The sequence below is a fragment of the Geosmithia morbida genome (genome assembly GCF_012550715.1).
Source record: "Geosmithia morbida isolate 1262 chromosome Unknown scaffold_5, whole genome shotgun sequence".
NCBI classification, from domain to species: Eukaryota; Fungi; Ascomycota; class Sordariomycetes; order Hypocreales; family Bionectriaceae; genus Geosmithia; species Geosmithia morbida.
The window spans coordinates 89,229-116,531 of NW_023336192.1; the positions used below are offsets into that span (position 1 = coordinate 89,229).

The following is a 27,303-nucleotide window of genomic DNA, read 5'->3' on the forward strand; positions in this document are numbered from 1 at the left end:
GTAGTAGTTGTAGTAGTAGTAGTAGTAGTAGTAGTAGTAGTAGTAGTAGTAGTAGTAGTAGTAGTAGTAGTAGTAGTAGTAGTGGTGGTGGTGGTGGTGGTGGTGGTGGTGGTGGTGTACAAGCATTGCTTTTGATGCTACGAGTACAGATTACAACATTTCTTGTATTATACCTGTACTCGTGCACTTCGTTCCCCAGCACATGCACAGAGGAGGGATAGAAGACCACATGCAAAGTCTTGCAACGGAGCATCAAACCAATATTGCTCCATAACAAGCAGAAGAGCGTGAAAAGAGCCCGTTCTTTTGATCCGTCTCCGAAAGCAAGGTCCCGCATCAACTCGTACCAAAGCCAATCCGTCATACTGGATCCCGACTCCGTCGTATACAGATTACACCTCCTGTATTAGCTGATGATATGTCCCCTCGTATTTACTCACGGCTATAGTATGGGCGGGTATTATTCCCCTTTCTCCATCTGTCTGTTTCAGCAGCCTCCTCACCTTGGCTCTGGTCTAAAGCACTGAGCACCACCGAGGGCTGACAAGCATTTAAAGCACCTCTTGTTGTTCCCTCGTGGTTTATTTTTAGGTAGCATACCACTCCGTACCTCCGTACGGGCCGTACCTGAACTGGTCGATGGACCAAGACCGATATTGTATCCGCTGATCCAGACAGCCTATGTGAGGTCTTTGTTGCTGGGATGATGAAGAGAAGGTTCTCGCTGCGGGTCGCTCGTATCGTCGTCAGTGCTCTCGGCATCGTCCGGAGTAGAAGGGGGCGGGAACGACGTCCAAAAGGGTGGTGAGTACAGAAGTAGTGTATGCATGTACGGCAGGGCGACCGTGCAAGTGGTGGTGATAGATGGGATGATGAAATGTGCCTTGCTGTTACTGGTAGCTAGAATGACAAGCTTGTCAACAAACAAGCTGCGAGCAGTACGGTCAATACTCGCGGCCGACCTGATTTGTCTGATCTGGCGGGCCGGTCGGGGGTTTCGATGCATGATGATGATACACACGAGAGAGCCCGCGGCAGAGAGAGAGAGAGAGAGAGAGAGAGGCGCGTGATATCTCCGATGCACAGAGGGCAAAGATTCAGACGCATATTTTCTCGACGATGGTGGAAACTTCTCCCCCCTCCCTTCCCCTCCCTCTCCGAGATGGTTCTCCATTGTTTTCATCCTCTTCTTTCTACGGTGCCATATCAGAGAGGAAAGTCTCGATTCGCCCCTATCCGCTGTTTTTTCGTGCCTCGTCGCCATCGCTGGTCTTGCATGCAAAGGTCAGGCAGGTAAAAAGTGATGATGATTATTGAGTGGCCAGCATGGCGCCCTTTCGGGCATCACGAACCGCGGGAGACAACTATCAAACTCTCACCGCCAGAAATTACCTGGAGACACGGAGTATTGCCTAGGACCGAATCCCTCATACCTATAGCAGGCGTGCACCGATGCAACAAGAAAATCCCCCGGATAGGGAAAATCCTAGCCTGACTTGGTAGTCGCACCGGCTGCGCAGCAAGTGAGGGGGAGGCAAAAAGTCGACAGCAACAAACGGCCGTCGGGCTTCTTCAACAAACAAAGCCGGAGGTGGATGATGTCAACAAGACTGCCGCCGCACATCGTTGGCCCGCGTTAGTGATACCGCTCCTCGTACGCTGCGCGGTTTTTATCATCGTCCAGTAGCATAGGAATACCTGATGAGTACGGGTACTCTCGATGTATGTACGTCGTAAGTGGCTGGGGTGGAGCTGACGGCGCTACGCCGCGAATGGGGAAACTTCAAACGCCACAAATCGTTTCGTAGGTGATGAGTGGCTGTCGCCAGAACCCTGACAGTCAGCCGCGAGGACACAGTGATGCCTCAGGCTACAGAGGGTGAAAAACACGAATGAAGGCAGGCACGGCGGAACCTGAGGCTTTGCCCTGAGGCTGTGCTGACCCATCCCTACTGCGTACGGTTCGTAGCTCCGCCACACACACGCCACTTGTTCCTTGCGCGGTTCATCTCTCTCTCTCTTTCCCTCTCTTCCTCTGTTCTTTCTGATCTTTCTGGAAGAACACCACCGTTGACCGACGGGACGATCAATTGCTCTTGTCATTGTCAACAGGCATCGTTCTGTTGACCCCAGACGTCTAGGTTGAGCTTATCCTGCCATCCCTTCTCTCTCATCATCCATCCACCACCAACTTTGCTGTCGGAGCGTGTGGTGTGAGAGAGTGTGGCACGAGCTCAGCAATTACCGCCTCAAAGTGGAGAGACGACTGCGAAGCGCGAGTGGCTGGGGCATCACTTTCTGTACAATTCTGTAGGTACATACGACATCTCGTCTACCTGTCTGTCTTGTCTCGACGGGCCCCAGCATCATTGTTCCTATCTATCTGATCCCATCTATTATCCCTATCGTCTGCATCGCATCCCTCTTTGTCGTGCATAAACCATTGCTGCCTCCAAGTGGTGCAGCTAAGTGGTGCAGCTTGTCCCCCTCCCCCCCCCCCTGTATTACTCTGCCCGCGCATCATATCCAAATCCGTGCAGGTTGAGAACAAGAAAGAAAAAAAAAAAGGTGATGCTAGATGGACTCCCAGCCGGCCGGGGGCTCCTAGACAGATCAGTGGCTCGCCTTGGCCAGATTGTGGGCCTCACTGGTACGAGCGCTCGTACCGTCCAGCCAGCAGTTCCGCCGCCCGGCCAGTCTGAGCCTCTGAGGTGGTGCCTTCTCTCTCCTCATTCATCCGGCCCTTGGCCTGCCTTGAACTTGACCCAATTCCATCTTTTCTTTTTTTTTCCTGACCACCATTCTTCTCAACACTATCCGCGGTATTGGCAGGAAGACTAATTCTTTCATTTACAGTATTTGTTTATTTGAACTGCCATCTACCCCAACAGAGAGAGAAGAGGAAGGAAGCTACTATTACTATTTTGATCCCTTCCCGCTATTATTGCTACCTATGGCTATTAGTGCCTCGCCAAAAAATTGCGTCCTAATAGGCTAGAACCAACACAAAGGACCTAGGCCATCTGCCTTCTTCGCCACGCTCTCCAGCCACACCTTCAACCCGACGCCTCGACATGCGTCGTTGAACCACCAGCGCGCAAAAGACATTCCTACCTGCACAACACCGTATTCAAAGTCGAGGAGCTACATTGGCGTCGCTATCGCTTCACTTTCCATGGCATCCGACGCGGCCGCCGTCGCGACCGAGGCCCCGTCCCCGGCCCACTCGGTAGTAGTGACCGCCCCTCTGGCCGGAACCTTCACTCCACAGCAACAACAGGAGACGGCCAGGCTGCTCAAACGTCCGCGCGAAGACACACCTCCATCGCCGAATTCGTTGGCGTCACACGACCTGAATCCCCTCGGGTCGCCCACCAAATCTGCGCGTCTAGCCCTCGCTGTGGGCCCCTTACCGACACCGTTGACCGGAGCTGCCGCCCTGGAGGACGAGCGCTACCAACGCGAAGCCGAGGACGCTGCCCCCAGCCCTCCGGCAGGCAGCGACCACCCGAGCCATAGAGTCCTCGCATCGCTTCTTTCAGGGGCCACGGAAGCCATGAGCCGCCCGGCCGACACCCCGCAGTCCGTCCCGACCGCTAGCATGGAGCCGGGATCGCCCAGGCAGAACAACAACGCGCCCATGATGGCCGCGGAGGCTGCCGACCGCGCCGACGAGGAGGGGGGCGACGCCAGCCCGCAGAGCCCCAACGGTATATCCGGTGCACCCGTCACCACTAGCCCGACGCCCATGGACATGGACAACAAGACGGACAGTGGCCTGGGTCACCGGGTGGCCGGGCAGGAGGAGAGGTCGCAGCCGAACTCCCTATCATATCCGGGCTCCCTGCAAGCGAGCGGACACCTGGCAGAGCCATCCCCGCGTGGCATGAGCTATCCAATGCCGGTACACGGGCAGACGTCGCCGACGTCGGCATCCAAGAAGCACAAGTGCCCCTACTGCGACATCGAGTTCACGCGCCACCACAACCTCAAGAGCCACCTGCTCACGCACAGCCAAGAGAAGCCGTACGTGTGCACCGAGTGTCCGCTGCGGTTCCGCCGCCTCCACGACCTCAAGAGGCACGGGAAGCTTCACACGGGCGAGAAGCCACACATCTGCCCCAAGTGCGACCGCAAGTTTGCCCGCGGCGACGCTCTAGCGCGTCACACAAAGGGCGCCGGTGGCTGTGCAGGGCGTCGGTCCAGCATGGGCAGCTTCGTCGACGGTGACGATCTCGAGAACCACACGCTCGGAGACGGAGACGACTCCACCATGTCGGGGCTGGCCTACGACACGGGCGACGACGAGCTCCGGCGCCAGAGCATGCCCACGAGTGCCTCTAGCGGTCCACAAGGCGTGGGCGACGCCTACGGCGCGGCGCACTCGCGGACCTACCCCCCCGCCATCCCGCGGTCGACAGGCAGCGGCAATGGCGGTGGCCTGTATCCTCCCAGCGTCAGCCAGCCGCAAGGAGCCGGGTCGTCGAGTGTGCCCAACAGCATGACCAGCAGTCAAGCAGCCACCAACACGAGCGTCTCGTCTGCGCCCCTGTCCGGCGGCAACCCAGGAGGCATGTACTCGCAGACCGGCATGACCGAGAGCCCCAAGGCTCTGAGCCCCGGCATACCGACAACAGGCCACCAAGACTCGAACCACCAGCGGTCACCCGGAATCTCTCAGCACATGCATCAGCAGCAGCCGCAGCCGCAGCCGCAAAAGGGGGACCGGAGAGAGTCGACATCTCTCCCCGGTGGTGGCGGGCAGTCGACGACGAAGTCGGCTTCCGGTCTGTCAAACCCAGGAGGGTTCACGGCTGCACCAGCATTTGGCGGCGCCCCCGCGGGCGGTAACGCCTCGTCCGCCAGCAGTGACAGCCGCAACATGTTCGCTCAGAGCGACCCGAGCGTGTGGGCGTACATCCAGGCGCTGGAGGACAAGGTCAAGACATTGTCTGACAAGGTGGAATATCTGGACCAAGAGGTTGCCACTCTCAGGGGTGGTCAGCAGCAGCGTGATTCTGAGATGCTTCAGAACTCGTAAATGATGACAAGACAGTATTTAGCGTGTTCGAGATATCAATGTCTTGCTCTCTCAACTTTTCTTCTTCTTCAGACTTATTCTACGGTGTAAGGGGGTGGTGAAGGCGAGGCGATGGGGGGGGGCTATGATGGATTGCGAAATCTCATTTCTTTTTCTTATTTTCTTTCATCCTTCGGTCCCCTCCACGAGTCCAGATTGTAGTAGCACTGGGCTCCCTATTTGATTGTTTTGTCTCTTAAGGGAATGGCAGGTTTGTTTTTTCTTTCTCTTTTCTTTTCCTACCGATCTGACCTTGTTCTCGTGTCTCGACTGGCTCGTTTCTTTTGAAGAAGAAAAAAAAAGAAGAAGGAAACGCTTGGAGGCCAAAAAAAGATGGTGCTGGAATGAAGGAGCTTTTGTGTGTCTCGTATGTGTTTGGTTTGTGGATAGTACTGATATGCTTGATGCTGTCTTTCTCTGATTCTTTTTCTGTCTTGTAATACCATGTGTTTCTACGAATACACTCCTTGTGCGAATGGAGACGATTGTTGATGCTAGTATTGACTAACCAAGGTGTTCTTGACCACAGCAGTTTCTGCTGCTGTGTGACGTATTACGGAGTAGGCAACTTAAGGGTCATACAGGTGACGCCCAGAATGTTTGCCCCTTGAATCCAAGATATATGAGTGTCACCTTTTAAGAAGTCACGTGGGAGCGCGTCTTCCTGAGCTACCCACCTAACCGCGTCGCACTCGAGATGAGGGACCAGGCGCTTTTCTTCTTTCTTTTTCTTTTTGCTCGTGTTGGTCAAGCTCTGTCACCACTCTATGCATCTTTAATTGTCACTTACAGGTTGAGGTGAATGCGCTACGGAACACCGAACCACATCATACCATGGCCCGAGCATCGCTTCGCCAGAAGGCAGCCGTAAAGTACAGGGAAGTAGATGGCGACGACGACGACGAGGTCAAGTCGACGACGAGTAAGGGCAATTCGACAGGGACGAAGCGCAAGCAAGAAGACGACGAAGGCGACGACGACGACGACGACGGCGGCGGCGGCAAGAAGCTGAGCAACACCAAGGCTGCTCCTGCTGTCAAGAAGCCCAAGACAGCGCCGAAAAAGGCCACAGCCAAGGCGCAAGACGACAGCATGCCTTTAGCAGAGCGCACAGCCATATCTGGCATGAAGAAGGCCATGTACATTGGAGCCCACGTCAGCGCAGCAGGAGGTTTGTTTTTTATCGCATCACATGTCATTTACCTTCATACATCATCCGTAGAAAGTAGTACCAGTACTGACTACGTGCGTAACGCAGGTGTGCAGAATGCCGTCACCAACGCCGTGCACATTGGCGCCAACGCCTTCGCCCTGTTCCTCAAGTCGCAGCGCAAGTGGGATAACCCGCCGCTGGCGGCCGAGGCGCGTGTGCAGTTCGCGAACCAGTGCCGGGCGCACTCGTACGATGCGGCGTCGCACTCCCTCCCGCACGGCTCGTACCTGGTCAATCTGGCAGCGCGGGACGCCGCCAAGGCGGACCAGGCCTACAGGAGCTTCGTCGACGACCTCTCCCGCTGCGACGACCTGGGCATCCGCCTCTACAACTTCCACCCGGGAAACACCAACGGCGAGCCGCGCGGCGAGGCCATCGCCCGCATCGCCGGCCAGCTCAACAGGGCTCACGGCGCCACCCGCCACGTCGTCGCCGTCCTCGAGAATATGGCCGGCAGCGGCAACGTCGTCGGCTCCTCGTGGGAGGACCTGCGCGACATCATCGCCCTCGTCGACGACAAGTCGCGCGTCGGCGTCTGCATCGACACCTGCCACGCCTTCGCCGCCGGTTACGACCTGCGCTCCCCCAAGGCATTTGCCGACACAATGTCCCAGTTCGACTCTATCGTCGGTCGTCAATACCTCAAGGCCGTCCACTGTATGTTCTGTTTTTCTCTTTCTTTTCTTTCTTTCTTTCTTCCTACCTATCTATCTATCTATACACTCGTCCTTCACACACGCACAAGCTAAGCAAGAACAAAGTAAACGATAGCAAAGCCCCCTTCGCGTCTCACCGCGACCTCCACGCCAACATCGGCACCGGCTTCCTCGGTCTCGGCGCCTTTCACAGCCTAGTCAACGACGATCGCTTCCGTGGTATGCCCATGGTCCTAGAGACCCCCATAGATTCCAAGGATGAAAAGGGCAAGTCAGTCGAGGACAAGCAGGTCTGGGCCGATGAGATCAAGCTTCTCGAGAGTCTGATTGGCATGGACCGCGACGGCGACGAGTTCAAGCGTCTGGACGCCGAGCTGCAGGCTCGCGGAGCCGACGAACGCAAGAAGATACAGGCTCAGGCTGACAAGAAGGCGGCAAAGGGGGGCAAGAAGAAGTGATGATGTCATGGTCTCCTTTCCTTTCTTGTATTTTCAATTCAGGTATATTATATATTGCAAATGACTGACATGTATGATGATAAGCAGCAAACTAACTGTACATTTGTAATAATTTAAAAAAGGGAAAAAACGAGGTGTTGGGCGCGTGGGCGTATCTCGAATTCCATCATCCAAATAATGTCGAGACAAGAAACAAAAACAACTATAAAAAAACGCCTGCTTCTGCAATTTCGTAACCTCGTCAAAGTTCAGTGTGGTGTCTTTAGTGTCTCCTCCCCTTGGCAAACGCCTCGAGCCTGCCAACAAGAGCCTTGAGACCAACGCCCCTCTCGCAGTTATCCTCGAGCCAGCGTTCCATGCGCTCACGCACGCTACGCATGGACCTGAGGACGGGCATCCTGCCCGTGGGCTCGGCTTCGAGGAAGGCGGCCGGGTTGAGGAGCACGTCGAAGCAGTCAGACCACAGGTCCGTCTGCCAGTAGCGCTTGAGAGACTCGCGGATGCGGTAGCGACGCCCGACGAACCCGATGCCGCCCTGGTCGCAGCGCACCGTCTCGATATACTTGCCGAACAGGAGGCAGTGGATCATTCCCGCCAGCCCGTGATAATCAATCTGCCACGTCCAGGGGCGACCCTCGCGCATCTCGGCACAGTCCTGGGATGACGTCTTCCAGTCGGCAATGAACTGCACGTCGGGGACAAAGGCACGCATGTCGATGGAACGACCAAAATCGATGAGCACAATGCCACGCGCATCCCACCCGCCTCTGCCGTCCGGCCTCCATTGGCTCTGTAGCTCCTCGTGGTGGTGCAGGTGGTGCTCTCCAAGGTTGTCGAGCCGCAGGACGCAATTGTCCGGCTTGATATCACCGTGCATGATTCCCTTGGCATGGAGTGCTTCGACGGTCCGCATCAGCTCAATCGTGAAGAACATGGCGAGCTGCTCGTCCATGACGCCCGAAGCCTCGGCGCGGAAAAAGTTGACAACGTCGAGCAGGGTGCCGTGGGGATGGAGAGGCAGGAAGAGGAATCCTTCGTCCTGGTACAGGTGCATCGCATGTGCATACGAGAGCGATGCAGACGCCCTGTGCTGCGGGCCCAGGCGGCTGTGTGCTGTGCGCATCATGTGGAACTCCCACGGGGTGGGGGGCACCTCCATCTTGAGCGCCTCGTTGTGGTGTCGGTGGTTGACGGCGAACGAACCCCGGCCCATCATAGCTACGGCATTCTCGTCATCACCGCCGTCCTCGTCGGGGTCTGAGTTCTCAACCAGGTAGACGGGCGCAAAGGCGCCGGTCCCCAGCTCGCGCTTGAGCGTGTAAGTGGTCGCCACATCGGGGAATTCGATGTGGACGGGCGCCGGGAGGGATCCTGCCCTGTCACCGCTTGCAGTTTTGGTGCTCCTCTGCATCGACTTGGCAAACTTGCGGATCTCGTTGCCGCGCTCATACTTTTCGTGGCGGTGGTCGTAGAAGCCACGGTACGCATACAGCGGCGGATGGAGGTTGGCCAGGATCTCGGTGCGCACCTCCTCGCCCACAGGGTTGCACTGAGCATCCTTGATGATCGGACCCTTGGGTGGCAGAGGCTTGGTGGAAGCAGCCGTCTTCTTGCTCAGGGCGATGGCGGGCTTTGGTCCCAGAGGAGCCTTTGGCACGAGAGGACCCTTGTTTGCCCCGAACATCGGCTTCGGAGGGCTCGCATCATCACGAAGAGGGCTGCTCATAGGCTCCAGATCCCCGAGGGACTCATTCTCGTCCTCTTCGTCTTCCTCGAACAGTGTAGATGATTCATCGCGCTTGCAGGGGGTCTTGAACTGATCTCGGCGGTCATTATCCATTTCCAGAGACACCTCAGTCCGCTCGGTGATGGGAGTCATGAATGGAAGTCGGCTGTTGGCGACCTCGGCCGGATCCCTATAAGGCCGGGTCGGGACGTCAAAGTCTTCAGGCGGGATAGGCATGAAGGATGTACTGAAGGGCCTCGGGACATGGTCCTCGGAGGTCTCGGAATCCTCCTCATCTCCCTGGCCTGGGTCGTGAAAGATGCCGAGGGGAGCTTGATTCTCGTCGGGCTGACCCGCGTCTATCAGATCAGACATCTGCGTGTCGTTCCCCGCGAAGCCAGGCATATGTTTCTGAGCGGAGAAGTCGGACCACTCGCTCTCGCTCTTTGCATCCTCGTCATCACCACCGACAGCAGTAGTTTGCTCTTCCTCGATATGCTCGGTGGCATCGATATGCCTTGTTGTCGTGGCATTGCTCTCGCCATCAGTTGTGTAGTCTCCGTCAGTCTCATAGTCGTCTTCATCACCGCTACCCTCTTCTTCCTCTTCCTCCCGCTCATTTGCCGGCTGCAGTGGCGCGTTGAAGATGTCATAGATATCATCGGTGGCGGCCTTGGTGTGTAGCGTCATTGTCGGCTCCGACGTGTTCCTCTTCTTGAGCTTGGGGCCTGAGGGCGAGTCCAGCTTCGCCTTGACTGTGTAGTTTTTATCTTGTCAGCAGCCGACGTTGGGGCCATAGTAAGATTTTCTTTTGGCCAACCTACTAATTTGCGTCTCGTTGACCTCCATCAACTTCTTCTTCTTGGCAGCACGAGGATTCTTTGGCGGCTCCATCGCCACGCCGTTCTCGTCTACGTCCCTGTGGATAGTAAGCTTGCCTCCGACGCCCTTGCTGATCTCCTCAATCTCGCCCAGCCCAGCTGGTTCAGGGACCAGGTTGATATCGACAGCCTCCTCCTCCCACGAGCGGTCGAGCCAACCGCGACGGGTGGCCATGACCTCCTCGAAGCTGAGCTCGGTTCCGGGCTCATCGGGCGTCGGATATACAGTGGCCAGGTCAACGAAGATGCGCTCGCGCTTGCCCGTCTGCGGGTGCACGGTACTCTGGTTTTTGGAAGGAACAACGACAATGTTGTTTATTTGGGACAAAGACTAGAATTTTAAGACACAGCAGATAAAATCCCAACCAGAGCCAACACATTAGTCCTATGATTATCAATATATGGGCTATAGCCATGAGTGTGGAAAGGGGGAAGGGGAGGGGGCTAGCCTACCGGATCCCTAAAGACAGACATCTTGGCTGCCGTGGACTTCTTCCCCCCCGTCTTCAGCGTCTCGCCCAACCAGGGCTTCGGCTCGATCGTATTCTCCTTCTTGCGTTCGGCCATGGAACCAATCGTGTCCCAGCCTTTGGCGCCCGTCTCCCTGGACGACAAGACCGGGGGCTTCGAGTCGGTGATGTCTGAGAAGATGGCCATCTTGGGCTTAGCAGGCTTGGAGCTTCCGCTTGCGCCAGCCGCGCGCTGTGATGCCGCAGCAGTAGCCTGGGGTTCCGCGGCGGCTCGGGAGGCGGCAGCGGCGGCGCTGAAGGGGTCCGTCTTGGCGGCGAGAGCAGGACGCACAGTAGGGAGAGCCGGGGATGAGGGCCCGTCGACGTTGTCAGGCTGATGGGCCTGTCTGCGCTCTTCAAACTCCTTGAACTTTCGGGAGAGCCTCTGGACGGGGCGGGCCTCACGCTCGATGCCCATGCGGTAGATCTCCTCAGCCTGAGCCCAGCGTCCAGCGCTCTCGAGCCAGCCGGCATACTCCTCGTAGTAAAGAGCAAGGCGTTCTCCGATGCCGTGGCGCGACAGGAATACATACGTCTCGCGGGGCGCGTCCGTGAAGAAGTGGATGTACTGCAGCCACATCTTGAGGTAGCGCGGGTCGTTCTTGTACTGGCCAGAGCTGATGAAGGTCTTGGTCGCCCGCTCAAGAACCGTGTGCAGTTGCGACTGAGGCGTAGCCTGTGCTGACGGGTAGGCATCCAGGGTCCATCGCACGTAGCGGTCGAAGATGTCAAGAGGATCGTCCGCTTCGGACAGATTGTCGATTTCAGCCTCGTACTCGGCGCGAATGCAGTCGTTGACATTACGGGTGTCCGAAGGCGTCGGCGTTGCCAGTTTCTGCAGAGGCGACGACGAGTACATGTCTGCCAGCTTCTTGGCCGACCGGCCGCCGGGAAGGGACTGGATGTTCTCTTTTTGCCCTTCGATCACGTCGAAGTCGACCAAATCTCCAGACGCCGCCATGGTGATGGTGGTGCCAGGGACGGGCTTCTGGATTAGTACTTTTTCGTCGTTATCGTGAAGTTGTTACAGCCTTGTCGGCTGGCTTATTTGCTGTTCGCGCAAGAAAAAATACACAAGGGGACGCGCTTTGACTGCTGACAGTGAGTGTGCTGTTGATTGTTGACCTTGTGAGGGGTCGGATGGTTTTGAGGGACACTTCTTTATTGAAATTGTGATTCATGCAGTAAAAGGTAAATAGATAAATATTATGCACGTCTGTGCGTTGTTACTGTGGCGACGGATTATGTGTGGCTCATGTACGTATATATACTGTGGCTGACTATCAAGAGGTTGTCAATGGTTGAGTCGGTGAGTGACGAAGTATCATCATATTCATCTGAAAGCTCAAGGACAATAAATAATCCATTTATGAGAATGAAAAAAAAAAAACCTGTATATGAAGAAATCACTACTATGTATTTTTCAACCCTATCTTTCAACACGGATACGACCTCCCTATTCACATAGCAATTATGCAACAGTTCACGCAAATATACGGACACTTGATACAGGGTAATTTTGAGAACAGAAACACGAATGAGGCTTCCAAGCCACTATAAGGCTAGTAGTATATTTGATCAGTACAACGTGGTTATACGAGAAGAGATGGCAAACAACAACCCCCCATGTTACATTATTCCTTGGTACGAGTTTTTGTGGCATCTATTACTTTGGTATATGTACTCGTAGTCTCGTGGCAGTCCATCGCGTAGGACAACCCACTATACCCAAGTAGGAAAACAGCACTGTATATGTACATACTCCAGGTACTCATTCAGCCTCTCTGACTGTCTATTCCACGACACCTGTTCCTACTACTCATACTCAACTCCTTTACGAGTCCGTGGATGCTCTTTCATGCATCTAGCAACGCAGCTGTAATAACACAGACCCAGCCGACATCGTCATATCCCAGGGAAAGCAAGCACCTGTTGGCTTCCCTTGTCATCCTGTACGCGCACACATACATATATTCTAGCCACACAAGGGTCTGGACGTCTTACTGACTGACTGATGATACGATTAGATTGGCAACGCCTCACAAAGCATTGACTCATCGGTCCGATTGACCATGGTCCAGTTCAACTGAGCAGACTTCCGTTACTTCTTTTTCATCTATTGATCGTGATACCCTTACATCTCACGATTTGCCGCTCTGCAACGCCCTCGACATTGAACAAGTTACCAAGATGACATCAATGAACCGCAACTGTACATCTCTCGGGAGCTACCAATCATCCATACTGCAGATAACGAAACGGCTTGCTTTAGCATTACCCAGCGGCCAGTTCCTGTAAAGCGGCCAACAATAAGATTGAAACGAACTTTGCCAACTAGCCATGGCTTCGATCTTCACTTACGACCCCGACCCGCCCAAGGTGGAATCCCCATGGCTTCGGCCGCAGGACTCCGGATCCAAGCAGACGGATCATAACGCTGGGGCCGGGTCTGGATCCGACCTCCAAATTAGCTCGCTGTCTGACTATAGCGTTCACAAGCTGGAGGCCGAGCCTCAAAGCGGGCCGACAGAGTACAAGCTTCACCTCTTGCTGAGACCTCGGCGGGCGTACAGGTACATGTCTACGACTACCAAGACGGTCGGTATCCAGCCCAGCCAGACCAAGGATGCTTCTGGGAACGCGGCGCTTGTCGGGGCCCCAGGGCCGAGCCAGCCGCGTCAGCAGAGGCTGCTACATCTCACCACACAGCTCCTATGGCGTCTTCAGCAGTCGTCTCCATACCATGCCTCAAGCTCCAAGGAGATTCCCATGCCTAAGCTGCCTGACGACAGTGTCATCGACCTGGAATCTGCCAAGGAGGAGTTTGGCGGCCTAGTACCCGGGCTCGAAGAATCCAGGGGCGCTCTATACGAGATCGGCGTGTTCGACGACGGAACGCTCGTCGGGCTGACAAAGGACGAGATGGATGAAAGCCTCAAGACGCTGAGGGTCATGGCCGCAAGTCTCGGTTGCTCCGTGCAGGTCCTCCGCATGGTGATTGTGGGCGACTGCGAATGGGTCGAGCCTACCGGTTGCACGGATGAGTTAGATCTGACAACGTCCGCCGATGCCACAAAGGAGGCCAGACTATGGGTTGCAGAGGCTCTTGTGATGCCAAATCTTGGATCGGAGGACCAGCGACGCGGGAAGAAGGGTAGCAGTGGCAATAGTCTCGCGGAGAACTCCCAATCAGAGGCTCAGACCGTGCTACCCAGCAAGGGTAGCTCTCAGACTCCACAGCTGAGAGTCACCTTTACGGGCCCAACCACTTCAGGAAAGTCGAGCCTGCTGGGCACGCTGTCAACCGGGACCTTGGACAATGGTCGAGGCAAGAGCCGGCTTGGTCTGCTCAAGCACCGGCACGAGGTCATGTCTGGCGTGACGAGTTCAATTGCCCAGGAACTCATAGGATATCGGGACCTGCACATCCTGAACTTCTCCCAGAGCAATATTGAATCATGGACAGATATTCACGATTGCGCCGAGGGCGGGCGACTTGTCTTTGTCTCAGACTCGGGTGGCCACCCGCGATACAGACGTACTGTGCTTCGCGGCCTCATGAGCTGGGCGCCGCACTGGAGCGTGCTGTGCATAGCGGCTGACGATTCTGACACCGGGGTTAGGAATCCGGGCGAGACGTCAACCGCCCGGGATGTGCTTGGCGAAGCGGCGGCCGGCGTGGACCTGGTGAGGGCGCATCTGACGCTGTCTCTCAAGCTGAATGTGCCTCTGGCCGTGGTCATCACTAAGCTGGACCTGGCGTCCAAGGCTAGTCTCCACAAGACCATGTCCAAGGTTCTTACGGCCATCAAGGACGCTGGCCGCACGCCTAAAATAGTCCAGCCGGACCAAAAACAGCCGGGTCTGGACCTCGAGCGAATTCCTAGGGCCGACCACGACAAGATCCAAGGCACCGTGCAGAGCATGCTTGACTGCGGGAGCTTGACGCAGTACGTGCCTATTGTGCTGACGAGTGCCGTCAAGGGCATCGGGATCGGCCTCGTGCACGCACTCCTGGAGGGGCTCCCCCTGCCGCCGCCGCCGACGTCCCGAGACTATGTGGGCATGGCGCTAAACCCTGAGCAACCGAGCAGCCTGTTCCATATCGACGACACCTTCAGCCTTCCAGCTTCGTATAGGACGCTGGCTGCGGGACCAAGGCAACAGGCCGACAGGGGCGTGGTGGTCTCTGGCCATGTCCGGTTCGGGAGTTTGTCCATCGGCGACAAGATCGTGGTCGGGCCGTTCCCGCCGAGTGAAGACGAGTCACGTAGCTTCGCGACAGAGGATAAGGCCTCGCCGGGCAACTACGGACTCTCCATCTCGCACCCGTTCTCGTCGCAGCTGGCCAGAGTGGCCATGAAGAACGCCGTATCGGCGTCGTCGACGACCGGTGAGTGGCACAGGGCCCAGATTGCCAGCGTACGAAACCTCCGGCTTCCGGTGCGTACTCTCGAGGCCGGGCAGGCCGGGTCAGTCGGTCTCGTGTTTGAGTCTTCTGGCCAGGGAAATGAGGTGGCCAACCTTGGACACGCAGCGCCAGCTACGCCGCCACCGCCGGCGCCACGCATCCGCAGGGGAATGGTGCTAGCTATCTTGTCAGAGCACACGGCGTCGATGGGCCTGTCGCTACAGGCGGCTAGCGGCTTCACGGCTGCGTTCAATAACGACCCGGACATCGCCTCACTTGCCCCGGGGTCATTTGTTAATGTCTATGTCGCGAGCGTGAGGGCGGCGGCACGCGTTATGAGGATAACGCACCCGAGCCAGTCCGGTACCATGGCGCACGACGTCGACAGCGTCTTCAGCCTGAGCGAAGACATGGAGAGGCACCAGGGTGACGTGGATACTGACCAGATTAGTGGAACGCAAGTCTCTCTCGAGCTGCTTCATAATCGCGAGTGGGTCGAGATGGGATCGCCTGTTATCCTTTTGGAGGGTGGAAGCCAGGACAGGTCCGGGTTAGAAGGGTATGTTGGAAGGATCATCGAGATTGTTGATTGACCGAATCGTAGAATGAATTTGCTTGCTATATTAGCTTCCTGTTTCCCTTTCTCTATGCTTAACCTCTCACTTCAAAGCATATGCACGCTTCGTTGAAATCGAAATGAAACTTGATTTTTTATAACCGTTTTCTTTTTCTATGCTCCTACGGCACCCGGGATGCACGGACACAACGCAACCATTATACCCTCACTAGACCATAGAACAGAGTCCAGGTCAGAACAAACCCCGACACACCACTAGCAAGCCCGCCAGACCAAAACTGTACTGCGTTCCTGAAGAAGCGATCGGTCGAGAAGACGGGACGGCCGTTGGCCAGGGAGTCGGGGGCCACACGAATCGCGTAGACGAGGAGGGTGGTGACGACGGACAGGACGAGGTAGAGGAGGAAGCCGGCATATGACTCGAGACCCAGGATGCCGGCGGTGACACCAAATAGGGAGGATGTCAAGCTGTAGAGATTGGAGAGGCTCTGTGGGGAGGAGAAGGGGGGGGGGGAACAGTCAGTATAGAGGACAGGACGCTTCATCGCCTGCTTGCCTTGCTTACCTTCGTATTGTGCATTATAGACTCGCCCACGATGGGCTTGATCTGGAACTCGCGCTCGGTCGACATGGCGGTTACGGTTATTTTCGTACTATGCGGGCGCGTGCGTGGAGCGTTCGGGCGATGCGGGCTGGAGAGGTGGTGGTGATGTCAAACGCTGGGAAGCTTGATGTCGCGATGTCTAGATCCATCTTCTATGGTGGACGTGGCTGTCGGCGGAGCTGGGGATTTAAACCCGCACGTGACTACGTTGTTGCGTTTACGTATAGGTCCGCAGCCATGTTAGATGTTTATGGTACTGGGAGTGAGGAAGTGTTAGAATCAAGGGAGAAAAAGTACGTCTTTGCTTTCTTTCAATTGATTTCATACATATGAGAAGCATCCCATTACATGGCGTCTTGAGCGATAGAGTAGGTGAGGTGCGCAAAGTCTTGTACGACCCGTGTACTTGATGATCTAAGCCGGTGTCGGCTGCAGCGGTCCTAGCGGAGCAGGTGCTAGTAATAGACTGCCAGGACTACAGCACCCATTGTGGTATTATAGTAGTGACTGCCAATTTTGTTTCGCCGTGATATTGTGTTATGAATGATGTAACTTAACTTCAATCAGTCAGCTAGAAATAAAATAAAAATAATAAGGTGAACGAGGCGAAGTACAGAGTTTTATACCTGCAATGGTATTTGTGGCGGGGAAAGGGACCCTTGGGGAAGAGCAAACGGACAAGATGCCCCTCCGTCTTCCCCACCCATCAACGACGTGAATCGGCCAGCTTTCTTTTGACTTCACCAACCGCCGAGAATAGTCAGTCGGGACAATTCACAAAGCAGCACTATGGAGCTCACATTCGAGCCGTTGAAGAATGATCTGCTGCTCCGCGCAGCTCGGGGTAAGCACACCTTTACCTCCCCAACTCTCCCCACCACTTCTTCACTTCCCCCTCCTCAGACCACGCCACCTGATAAAAGAAAAACAGGCGAAGTCGTCGAACGACCACCCATGTGGGTGATGCGCCAGGCCGGTCGCTACCTTCCTGAGTACCACGAGGCCAAGGGCGGACGCGACTTCTTCGAGTGCTGCCGCGACCCCGAGGTGGCGTCTACGCTGACTCTCCAGCCGGTGGAGCGGTTCGCCGGCCTCCTGGACGCGGCCATCATCTTCTCCGACATCCTCGTGATCCCACAGGCCCTAGGAATGACTGTGGAGATGGTGGACAAGAAGGGGCCTCATTTCCCTGACCCGCTCAGGTCCCCGGACGACGGGCAGTATGCGCGCGTCTTAGATCGGCCCGTCGACGTCTCGGCCGAGCTGGGCTACGTCTACAGCGCCATCACCCTGACGCGCACCAAGCTGGCCGGCCGGGTACCCCTCATCGGATTCTGCGGTGCCCCTTGGACCCTGTTCTGCTACATGGTCGAGGGCGGCGGCACCAAGCTTTTCGCCCAGAGTAAGACGTGGATCTACAGGTATCCTGACGAGACCAAGAGGCTCCTACAGAAGATTGCCGACGTCTGCGTTGACCATCTGGCCCAGCAGGTCAGAGCCGGTGCTCAGGTAAGAAGAGAAAGACAGGATGCCCCTCCCCCCCCTCCTCTTTTCCCGCGGGGGCCTTTTGAAGAGTTTTTAGGTCCTTGTACTGACAAGCCTGGATAACAAGCTCGTCATGGTCTTTGAATCGTGGGCAGGAGAACTCGGCCCTGCTGCCTTCAAGGAATTCTCGGAGCCTTATCTGGCCTACATCGCCCAGAAGCTCCCTATCAAGCTGAACGCTATGGGAATCGACCGTGTCCCCATGACCGTCTTCCCCAAGGGCGCCTGGCATGCCCTTGACTCGGCCTGCGACCTCGGGTACGACGTCGTCGGCATGGACTGGCTTCAGGACCCCGCAGAAGCCGTCAAGATTCGCGGAGACCGCAACGTCGTCTTCCAGGGCAATGCCGACCCTGGTGTCCTGTACGGCACGCGCGAGGCTATCACCAAGGCTGTCGAGACCATGGTCCAGGGTTTCTGGGTGGGCAATAAGGGTTGGATTGCCAATCTTGGGCACGGTACGTCATCTCTCTGTCTCCCCCCCATCCACCTCCACTACACACTCATCGTCTCTGATGCAATTACCATACTGACCGTGAACAGGTATCACTCCCGGCGTCAACCCCGACAACCTGAAGCACTTTTTCGAGGAAATTCACCGTCTCACCAGCAAGGCTTGAACGTGCGCATACGACATATAAAGGTTGCATTATGACTTTACATCCACCGTAATGACGAAGAAACAACGTAGGAACAATGCATGAAAAAAAAAATTCCAAGGATTTAGGATACACATACAATAATATATGGCGAAATGCTTCAAGGGAGGGTTTAGTATTTGTGCGTGTACCTCATTTTGCAAAAGAAAAAAAAAGGCAAGGTGTTTTCTAAAAGAGGAAAAAAAAGCCTGGGTATAGTATTATATCATCATCATAGCGTATCCTTTGCCCCCCCCCCTTCCCTTCGGTGAGAAAAGAAAGCCTGCGTTTCGCAAGTAACAGATCGTGTGAAAAAAGACCAACCAAAAAACACGCAAGAACTTTTATTACTCCGCCCCAAGTTATTCCTGCCAGCGCAAGATATTCCAAAAGAAGAGGAAATGTAGAAGAAAGAGGAAGAGAAACTCCCGTGCTACCGCCAATGCGAAAAGGGGAAGGAAAGCAGTCTGAGTCTGTCTATGCCTTCTTGCTACCACCAAGGTGCAGCAGCTTCTTGGCCTTTTCGGCGACACCGTCACCGCTGGAGTCGGAGTCTTCGTCTGCCACGGCCTTTTCGTGCTTGTCCGAGGCGGCGCGGTGCTGGTCGTCTGTTCCCTTGAAGACGTTGCCTGCTCCTCCGCGACCGGCGTGCTGTGCTCCCGAGCTGGGTCTCCTAGGTACTCTGTGTGATTGTCAGTACTCGTCTTTCATTCTTTACTTCCTTCGGAGGGTCAAGTGAGAGAGGGAGAAAGGGAAGTAAGGGAGAGAGAGAGAGAGAGAGAGAGACGTACGCTTCAACATCCTGACGAGCCCTCGTCTCAGCAGCATCAACATTCTTGGCCATGTTTCCCGTACCTCCACGTCCGGTGGTCACGACGGGAGTCTTGAGGGTGGGAGTCTCTAGGTCCTTTGCCGGGTCGAGACGTGGAGACTGGGAAGAGCTTATGTTGCCTGCGCCTCCGCGGCCGTGCGACGAGTATGGTGTAGATGTCATCTTCCGAGAGGTTTGGAATTGGCCAAGCAGTTTTGAAGTATGGGATGTTAAGAATGTAGAGAGAGTGAGAGAGAGAGAGATTGAAAGGAGAAAACCCCCAAGAAAAGAGAAGTATCTGTTCTGCGTGTCGTGTCTTCGTGACTCAGGTGTAATCACGTCAGTCTATGTAGTATTTTGGTGATGAACGGCCTTCTTTTTAAAAACCACAACTTGGGCTTAAACGGTACGTACCTAGGTATATTAACCCATGACGTATAAAAAAAAATTGCTAAAAAAAAAGGAGAAGAAGAAAAAACTTCGATCTGGCACGCGGACAGTCTACAAGCCCCAGGGTGGCTCCAGCTCTAGGTTCCAGTTACGGTCCCGTGTCCATCATGGTACATGACTATGACCTCTAGTGGCCTAGTCTCTAGCTCTCTCTGCCCACTTTCCATCGGTTGAGTGGACTACTCCGTACGGAGTACGGAACCCACCGACAAGGCTTTTTGCAAGTTGATACTTGCGAGTACAGGTAGTGATACTGCTATTACTGTCAGTACTCGTACTGTACTTGACAGGTTTTTCTCCCATCTGCTTTCGGTGCGGCTGCCACTTTTGCCCCGCCAATGTCCATCCCTGGTAACTTGCCAATAGGCTACAGGCTACTCCCCCGCGCAAAGCTTCCCTTCTACGTCCCTTCTAGGCTCAATAACCTTAAAAGGATGTAAATCTCGAACATCAGCCTCATGGCCAGGGTCAGGGGTAAATAAAAGACTCACATCAAGAGTCAATCATGAGACTGAAAAAAAAAAGAAACAAAAGAGGACATCCTCGTAGTACATGTAGCATTGGATATATTCAAAGTATGAATATTACTCGCAGCTGTACCATCAGGTAATACTACTTACTACTCGTACCTACATACTAGTAGATCGTTCCCCCCGCCTCCCTCTCCCCCGCAACAAAAAAACGTAATGAAAACTCCGATGACATTACTTACCTAACATCTGGCAAAGGCCTGTTATTGCCTTATTTTCTTCTGGTACAAGAAACGAACCCCGGATTTCCCTTTTGGAACTCATCCCGTATAGAGAGGAAGAGTATCAAGTAGTAGCGATACTCGTATAAACAAGGGTATAAAAAAAGGTAGAAAACTCGTTATAAGAAAGAATAATATCATGCGATCAGTCGTCATCATCCTCCCCTCCTTTACCCCCATCTTTGCGGATAGGAATCTTGATACCCTGCCCCGCAAACGTCTTGCTGAGAGGTGTACTCTCGCACACACCCGGGAACTTCTTGGCCGAGAAGACCTGGAAGCTCTCGCTGAAGCATGACGCTAGGATCGGTGTCCTGCCCCTGTTGATCATGGTGGCCGGTCTGTCCCTCAGCCCTGTACCGGGACCGGGGCGGGAGATGTTGACGAAGGAGAATTTGAGCCTGCCCGCGGAAACGGAGGATAAGAGACTGGCTTTCCATAAACGGACGGCGACAGAATGGAGTGACTTACTTGTATTTCCCCTCTAGTCGAACACTCAGGTCCTGGAGGACAAACCAGATACCCTCACGACCGCGAGTGTCGACGAGGCAGAACGCGCTGGCCGCCACGCTGCCAATCAGGTTCCGGCTCCACGGCGTCTTGTGGTCGTTGACGTACGACACCATCGGGCCCGGACTGTCCATGTAGCTCACCTGCGGCGGCGGCCCGGCATCGTACCGAGCCGTGGCCTGGTGGGCGGGGAAGTACTGCTGCGGAGGGCCGTAGGTCGTGCTGGGAGGGGTGTAAGAGGGTGTCGTCACCTGGCTGTACTGATAGTCTGGCTGCTGCGAGTATCCCATGGGTGATGACTGTCCGTAGGTCATGTCCCGGCTGGGAGGCAGTGCTTGCTGCCCGGGTGGCGGCGGCTGCTGCTGCTGCTGCTGCTGCTGCTGCGGTGGAGGGTAGCGTGCCTCGCTGCCCGCAAGGGGAGAGTACGAGTAGCTGCTGCTGGCCGACGAGGCGGGGGGTCCGCTGGCGCTCGAGTTGTTCCGACAGAGGTTGATCTCCTGTGTCCCGTGCTCATCCCAGAGGTCCACCTGGAGGACAAACCTGGAGTAGTCGATGTCCCTGTTGTTGCCGTCAGCATGTCTTCTCTCCCTCTTCCTCTGGCACCGCTCCGGATGTCAGGTCAAGGTCAACCCACTTGCAGTTCACCTCCTCCCCTGTCGTCATGTCTGTGATGATGAGCCTCACGCACGGCGGAGGCGTGATCGGTCTTCTGTCCTACAAGCAAAAGACAGCCATCAGCAGGACGTCCCGTATGGGACCATGGACAAGTCTACGTACCTTGTCCCCGAAGCCACACATGCGAGCTCGCTCAGGCTGTTGCATCACGTCGAGTCTGAAGGAAGAAAAAGAGCTGTCAGTAGGTTGATTGCCAGGTGCTTATTCCCAGCTTCGCAACTTACTGGTATCTGCGTCCAGTAGCTGGCTCATGATGAGACACGGGCGTGGGCTGGCGGTGCTGAGCCTGGGCCAGGTCAGTCGTGGCGACAACCTGTCTCACCGGTCCTCCGTCTTCAGGACCAGGTGGTGACCGGTGCGGCGAAGCATGGGGATGATGGTGGTGAAGCGGATGGTGGTGATGCTGGGGCGGCGGGTGAGTGGGATGTAGGGGTGGCGGAGGACGAGCGGCGGCCAGGTGAGGAGGCTGCATGTGAGCCGGAGGAGGATGGTGGTGCTGCTGCTGGTAGGGATCCAGGCTGGTAGGAGGGGCGTGGGCATGGAGGTGTGGGTGAGGAGGTGGGAGCGTAGGGTGTACGGTGTGATGATGGGTCGGAGTGTGAGGGTGAGCGAGAGGAGGCGGCCCGGGTCCCGGCGGCGGTAAGGTTGGTGGGTGTGTCTGTTGGTACGGGGTGGTGGCAGGAGGCGCCATGGTCATGTGTTGGGACATGGTGCCGTTGTTCTCAGGCTGCTGATGCTGCGATTGCTGGTGGTGGTGGAGGTGGTATCCCGAGTTCATGTTTCGTCATGTCCCTCCAGGACAATCGCGCTTCAATCTGCCTGGGCCGCGCAAGACTCCAGAATCCCGGAGCAGCGTGAGAGAATGGGACGGGTCTCGGACGGGCAGCTCGTGTTGCGTGTTGAACAAAACGGCAGAGACGTCGGTCTTCACTCTTTTCTTGCTCCCGTAGGGTCTGTCCAGACGGAGGAGAGGGGCTCGGCGCGGACGTCGAAGCGGTCGGTATGCGGGGGGTGTTGGGTGACCGGTGAGGAGGGATGCTGCATGCGAGTGCGCGTTGTCTCAGACGGAGGGGCCTGTTGGGCGTCAGTCGGGACGGTTCCTCAAAGCCGACGATTGAGCGGCAAGACGAGACCGTCTTGGAATCGCGGGCGTTGGCGGTAGAGCTTCTTTGGAGTTGAGAGTCTCTTCACCCAGGCAGTGGTAGGAAGTCGATACGGGTCATCAGAATCTCCAGACAATGACTGCCGCGCTTGCTTGGACGACGGCTTCCGGTCGAGACCTGTCGGGGTCAGAGGAGCAGGGGAGCCGGGGAGGGAGAGGAAGATAAATGACTGGTCCTCCCCTCAATCGTCCGGGTTGGGGGCGTCCGGGTTGGGGGTGGCACTCGTAATAGACGATGCAGCGGCAAGTGGAGATTGGAGAGTGCGGGAGCGAAAGAAGGAGCGCTAAAGTGCCTCTTTACCTGTGAGTCCGTACAGAGAGTGTGGACGTTGTGGCGTAAAATCCAGGAAAGAATTGGGGATGTCAATTCCCGTTTACCAGTAATATACGCAGTACGGATACTACAAGGAACAGTTGATTTATTACCGCTATTTAGTGCCAATGCCCGCAAGCCGTAATACGGAGTCGTATTACCTCAAAACCTAAGAGTCCTAACCACTGGACAGCAACGAAACGTGCCCGCCTTCAGCCTCTTGTTGTCGACCTCTCGTCAAAGGTCCAAGCATACAGCTTCTCCGGAGTCTAGCGGTTCTGTTAGGGCCTTGTTGGTGCACGACCCGGATCTCCTCCAGGCTCCAGGTCTACTCAACAGGACTATAGGTACGAGCCTATGTACAGGTACGAGTCTCCAGGTACGAGTACAGGTTACAGATTACAGATACTGTATTACGCGTCGAGCCTGGAAGACATGCCGGCAGGGATCCTTACGTTATCTAGTACCTGTACTCCGTACTACCTGTACGGATAGTAGCAGTACCCTGCCAACTCCTCTTCTGCACTCAGGACTGCAGACTGCATCATTGAGGATCCCCCGTCAAGAAGACAGGCCCGTCAAACAAGACCAAAAGACGAGGCGGGTCCGCGGGCCTGGTGAACATTATGCGGAGCTGCAACCTGCACCACTGGTCACTGTACAACCGACACCTGCGGTACTCGTCCCTTGGCCCTCTTCTTCGGGCCTGCTAATTAATGCTGATGGCCTTCAGTGCCCGCCACGTCTTCCGCTATCCACGATACTGCCACCGGTAAGCCGTACGGGTTCCTCCGTACGCAGCATGGAGGAAACCATCCATCATGTCGGGACTCGGTAGTACTCGACTGTACATGTGGCACTTGTACACCCAGCTGAATCCTTAGTGCATCTTGGTTCTGACAAGCAACAGGTAACTGCTGGCCAGAGTCATGCCAATCGCGTCGGCGTCGTCGCGGTCGTCGTCGGGGATAATAGTTTCCGCCTCATCTGCTGCCTAGCAATATCGCTAGCAGCATTGCTAGTCAAGGACTAGTGTATATCTACAATAATTGCTCTGCTATATTGCAGCATGTTTAGTCCGCCTTGACGAGTGAGGAGATGCCTTTGTCTCGGGGGACGCCGACTACCACTTCCACTCTTCGATGCTGGAAGCCGGTAACATAATACCTGTACTCTAACTGCACAGTCGCGATACCATTGCAACATACTACTCCGTACCGATGCCGTGTCACCGAACCGCGCAACTTCAGGCCCGGTCCTGTACCCGTCAACTCGACTACTAATAGCGGTGTGTACGTGTGTGTGGCTGACTAGCTGGGGAGCATGGTCGTAGGAAGAGGGGAATACAGCATGGGAGAGAGAGAGAGAGAGAGAGAGAGAGGTTGTACCCATCACCGACTGTTGACCATCGCTCAATGTCGCAATGTTGCAGATAGACTACACGCACAACACGGCTGCAAAATTCTGCAGCCCGTCCGTATCAGAGACAAACAGAAAAAAAAGTGACCAGCAAGCTGGAACGTTGATGAGGTGACTCGTCGAATCTCGATATCCCCTCCCCCTCACCCCCCTTCGAATTTCTGTGCGTCAATTACCCCCTGCGGTACGTTGATGCAGTGACATGCCCTTGAAGATGGTGTCGCCAAGAGGAGAGAACCCATGAGAGCTTATATGTGACGGGAAAGAGAGGCTGGGGTGCGGCCCCCCCCCAGACGGTTTGATGTACACCTCCCCCCCTCACCTTCCCCCTCCCCGGTTTGATGTTGTGCTGCCGCTGCCGCTGCCGCTGTTGCACTCGTTATGGGGTATCGGAGTGCGACGTTGAGAATTGTCGTTGCACGAAGATACACACAGAGGGGGAGAGAGAGAGAGAGAGAGAGAGGAGAATTTTGCAGCTTGCAAGGAAAGAAAGAGGAAGACAGAGCTAGGGAAAACATGACCAGTAGTTACTCCAGCAATATTAGTACTACTAAGCTTTACTCGTATATCAGGACGATGGGATTCACCCTTAAAATTGACATTGTGCCTCGTTCTCTGGACTGTGGAAGATTTGATGGTAAGCAGGAAATATCAGTGGCCCCCAACCGCCCTGAAGGCTGAAGCCCACCCAAATTTTTGTTGGAGGGGCTAAGAGGGGCCTGAACCAAGATTGCAGGATTTGAGAGCCATTACGGAGCACACTAGCCACATATCACCAGCCACATACACAACCCTGGGGAGAATTCCTGCCCCTCCATTGTGGCTTGGACCACTGAGCAGTCACCCATTGAATATTCTGCCCCGCGGTCGGAGCTGCCATTGGGATCGAGTCACTCTCAGGCACACAATACCATTCCGGTCCTATCCCGCTCGCTCTCATCCCCTCGGCTCGTCGTGTTCGAGAACGAAGAGGAAGCAGAAGCAATCACCCAAGAATTTTTCTCCTCTCGCCATACGGATCATCTTGCACAATGGATCTCGTCAAACAGTGAGTCTGTGCATCGTCTCGAGCTTTCTCCAATGAGGGGGAGGGGTTAAGGAAGAAGCAGAAGACGAAGAAGGAAGAAAGAAAAAAAGAAAGAAAAGAAAAGACTGACAATGCACCAACATCCAGCCTCGAAGGCCGTCTTCTCTTTGCCGTGCCAAAGAGTGAGTAGAACGCATCTCAACCCCCCCACCCACCTCAGTCGAATGACTGTCCATGCCGCGCGATGTTTCCTCCACCAGAGAAGAAGAAGAACGAGGGACACGGAATGATTGATGGCTAACCTTGGCTCAAAGAGGGCCGTCTGAATGCCGCTGCCCTCAACCTCCTAGAGGGAGCAGACATCCAGTTCCGCCGTGAGAACCGTCTGGACATTGCGCTGGTCAAGAATCTCCCCATCGCCCTCGTCTTCCTCCCGGCCGCTGACATCCCCACGTTCGTCGGCCAGGGCCGCGTCGACATTGGCATCACGGGGTGGGACCAGGTGGAGGAGCATGCCGCCGGCGCCGCGGCCGCCGCCCTGGCCAAGGGCGAGGCCGCCGCCTCCATCCAGCCCGGCGGCGGCTGCGACATGATCATGGACCTCGGCTTCGGCGGCTGCAAGCTCCAGGTCCAGGTCCCCGAGAACGGCAGGTATACCGCCACCAAGGACCTCGTCGGCGCCAACATCGGCACCAGCTTCGTCAGCCTGGCCGCCGACCACTTTGCCCGCCTGGAGGCTGCGGCTGACGGGGAGGCCAACCCCGAGAAGGCCACCGCCGGGTCCAGGAAGCTCCGCACCAACATTGTAGAGCTTAGTGGGAGTGTCGAGGCTGCCTGTGCTCTTGGTGTTGCCGACGGTATCGTCGACCTTGTTGGTGAGTTTTTTTCCCTTCCTTTTTCCTTTTTCCCTTTCCTGTCTCTTGCTCTCTTTCACCCCACCCTCTCCCTCTCTTGGTTTCTCTATCTGACTCTGACCGAATAGAATCTGGAGACACAATGAGGGCTGCGGGCCTCAAGGCCATCGACACAGTTGTCGAATCCACGGCCGTCCTGATCAAGTCGCGATCCCCCTCGAACCCGGCCACCATCGACCTCGTTACCTCGCGCATCCGCGGTGTCATCACTGCCCAGAAGTTCGTCCTGTGCCAGTACAACATTGAGCGCTCCAGGCTCCCGGAGGCCACCAAGATCACTCCCGGAAAGAGGGCCCCTACCGTCACAACGCTGGACGAGGAGGGCTGGGTCGCCGTCAGCTGCATGGTTGAAAAGAAGAAGATTGCTACTGTCATGGATGACCTGACAAAGGTCGGGGCCCACGATATCATCGTTCTCGACATCCACAATACTCGGTATTAGAATGGAGAGCAAGAGCAGGAAGCAAGTGGCAGAACAAACGCCACACACACACACACACACACATATATATATATATATACCTTGGGGCTACGGGATCATGTGATTAGCTTTCGCGAGGACAGACCGAGGAAAAAATCATGAATTAGACGTACATAATATATTTTGGATGATGAATGGATATGTTGTGTATGGGCCTGTTTGAGATGTAATACCTACATCGATCCATCATATAACACGGACACTGCATACAGCAAGCTTTGAAGAGGCGCACCATTTGAGAGTTTCATGCGGGCAAAAAAAAAAATCAAATTGTATATTTTCCTAGGTTCAAAGACCTAGCTGACAATCGTCCATCTGACGCCAGACGTATCTAACGTCACAGTTTAATAAAAAAAATCCAAATCGCATAATCGTTAATATATGACGCGAGAGGAAGGAAGAAAAAGACCACCGAAAAGCGCCATATGTTTCGTAAAAACGCTCAGAAAAGAAAAGAAATCCAAAAAGGGTTGAAGAAGAAGAAGAAGAGGA

The 27,303-nt window shown here is 55.3% G+C and overlaps 9 protein-coding genes across 9 annotated transcripts; 5 read left to right on the plus strand and 4 right to left on the minus strand.

Annotated features, from left to right (window-relative positions):
* Positions 1-3,175: 3,175 nt before the first annotated feature.
* GMORB2_6038 (ZnF C2H2) lies at positions 3,176-5,041 on the plus strand (the record flags this gene model as incomplete). Its single annotated transcript, XM_035468008.1, has 1 exon — positions 3,176-5,041. One exon carries the CDS (start codon positions 3,176-3,178, stop codon positions 5,039-5,041), a length of 1,866 nt encoding a protein of 621 aa, XP_035321989.1.
* Positions 5,042-5,914: 873 nt separating this feature from the next.
* Positions 5,915-7,407, plus strand: GMORB2_6039 (AP endonuclease 1; the record flags this gene model as incomplete). Its single annotated transcript, XM_035468009.1, has 3 exons — positions 5,915-6,251; positions 6,339-6,950; positions 7,055-7,407. 3 exons carry the CDS (start codon positions 5,915-5,917, stop codon positions 7,405-7,407), a joined length of 1,302 nt encoding a protein of 433 aa, XP_035321990.1.
* A 262-nt stretch (positions 7,408-7,669) lies between these two features.
* Positions 7,670-11,484, minus strand: GMORB2_6040 (checkpoint serine/threonine-protein kinase; the record flags this gene model as incomplete). The annotated part of the gene is made up of 3 exons (XM_035468010.1): positions 7,670-9,888; positions 9,958-10,345; positions 10,468-11,484. 3 exons carry the CDS (start codon positions 11,482-11,484, stop codon positions 7,670-7,672), a joined length of 3,624 nt encoding a protein of 1,207 aa, XP_035321991.1.
* A 1,379-nt stretch (positions 11,485-12,863) lies between these two features.
* GMORB2_6041 (Elongation factor Tu GTP binding domain) lies at positions 12,864-15,527 on the plus strand (the record flags this gene model as incomplete). The annotated part of the gene is made up of 1 exon (XM_035468011.1): positions 12,864-15,527. One exon carries the CDS (start codon positions 12,864-12,866, stop codon positions 15,525-15,527), a length of 2,664 nt encoding a protein of 887 aa, XP_035321992.1.
* A 181-nt stretch (positions 15,528-15,708) lies between these two features.
* On the minus strand, positions 15,709-16,142 carry GMORB2_6042 (Rab5-interacting protein (Rab5ip); the record flags this gene model as incomplete). The annotated part of the gene is made up of 2 exons (XM_035468012.1): positions 15,709-15,999; positions 16,077-16,142. The coding sequence occupies 2 exons, from the start codon at positions 16,140-16,142 to the stop codon at positions 15,709-15,711; spliced, it is 357 nt and encodes a 118-aa protein (XP_035321993.1).
* A 762-nt stretch (positions 16,143-16,904) lies between these two features.
* Positions 16,905-18,280, plus strand: GMORB2_6043 (uroporphyrinogen decarboxylase; the record flags this gene model as incomplete). The annotated part of the gene is made up of 4 exons (XM_035468013.1): positions 16,905-16,959; positions 17,047-17,624; positions 17,728-18,118; positions 18,204-18,280. The coding sequence occupies 4 exons, from the start codon at positions 16,905-16,907 to the stop codon at positions 18,278-18,280; spliced, it is 1,101 nt and encodes a 366-aa protein (XP_035321994.1).
* Positions 18,281-18,775: 495 nt separating this feature from the next.
* On the minus strand, positions 18,776-19,292 carry GMORB2_6044 (Protein of unknown function (DUF3602); the record flags this gene model as incomplete). Its single annotated transcript, XM_035468014.1, has 2 exons — positions 18,776-18,971; positions 19,090-19,292. The coding sequence occupies 2 exons, from the start codon at positions 19,290-19,292 to the stop codon at positions 18,776-18,778; spliced, it is 399 nt and encodes a 132-aa protein (XP_035321995.1).
* A 1,163-nt stretch (positions 19,293-20,455) lies between these two features.
* Positions 20,456-22,204, minus strand: GMORB2_6045 (Velvet factor; the record flags this gene model as incomplete). The annotated part of the gene is made up of 3 exons (XM_035468015.1): positions 20,456-20,711; positions 20,782-21,378; positions 21,720-22,204. The coding sequence occupies 3 exons, from the start codon at positions 22,202-22,204 to the stop codon at positions 20,456-20,458; spliced, it is 1,338 nt and encodes a 445-aa protein (XP_035321996.1).
* Positions 22,205-25,420: 3,216 nt separating this feature from the next.
* Positions 25,421-27,050, plus strand: GMORB2_6046 (ATP phosphoribosyltransferase; the record flags this gene model as incomplete). Its single annotated transcript, XM_035468016.1, has 5 exons — positions 25,421-25,437; positions 25,564-25,598; positions 25,731-26,291; positions 26,399-26,721; positions 27,024-27,050. The coding sequence occupies 5 exons, from the start codon at positions 25,421-25,423 to the stop codon at positions 27,048-27,050; spliced, it is 963 nt and encodes a 320-aa protein (XP_035321997.1).
* Between the last annotated feature and the right edge of the window lie 253 nt (positions 27,051-27,303).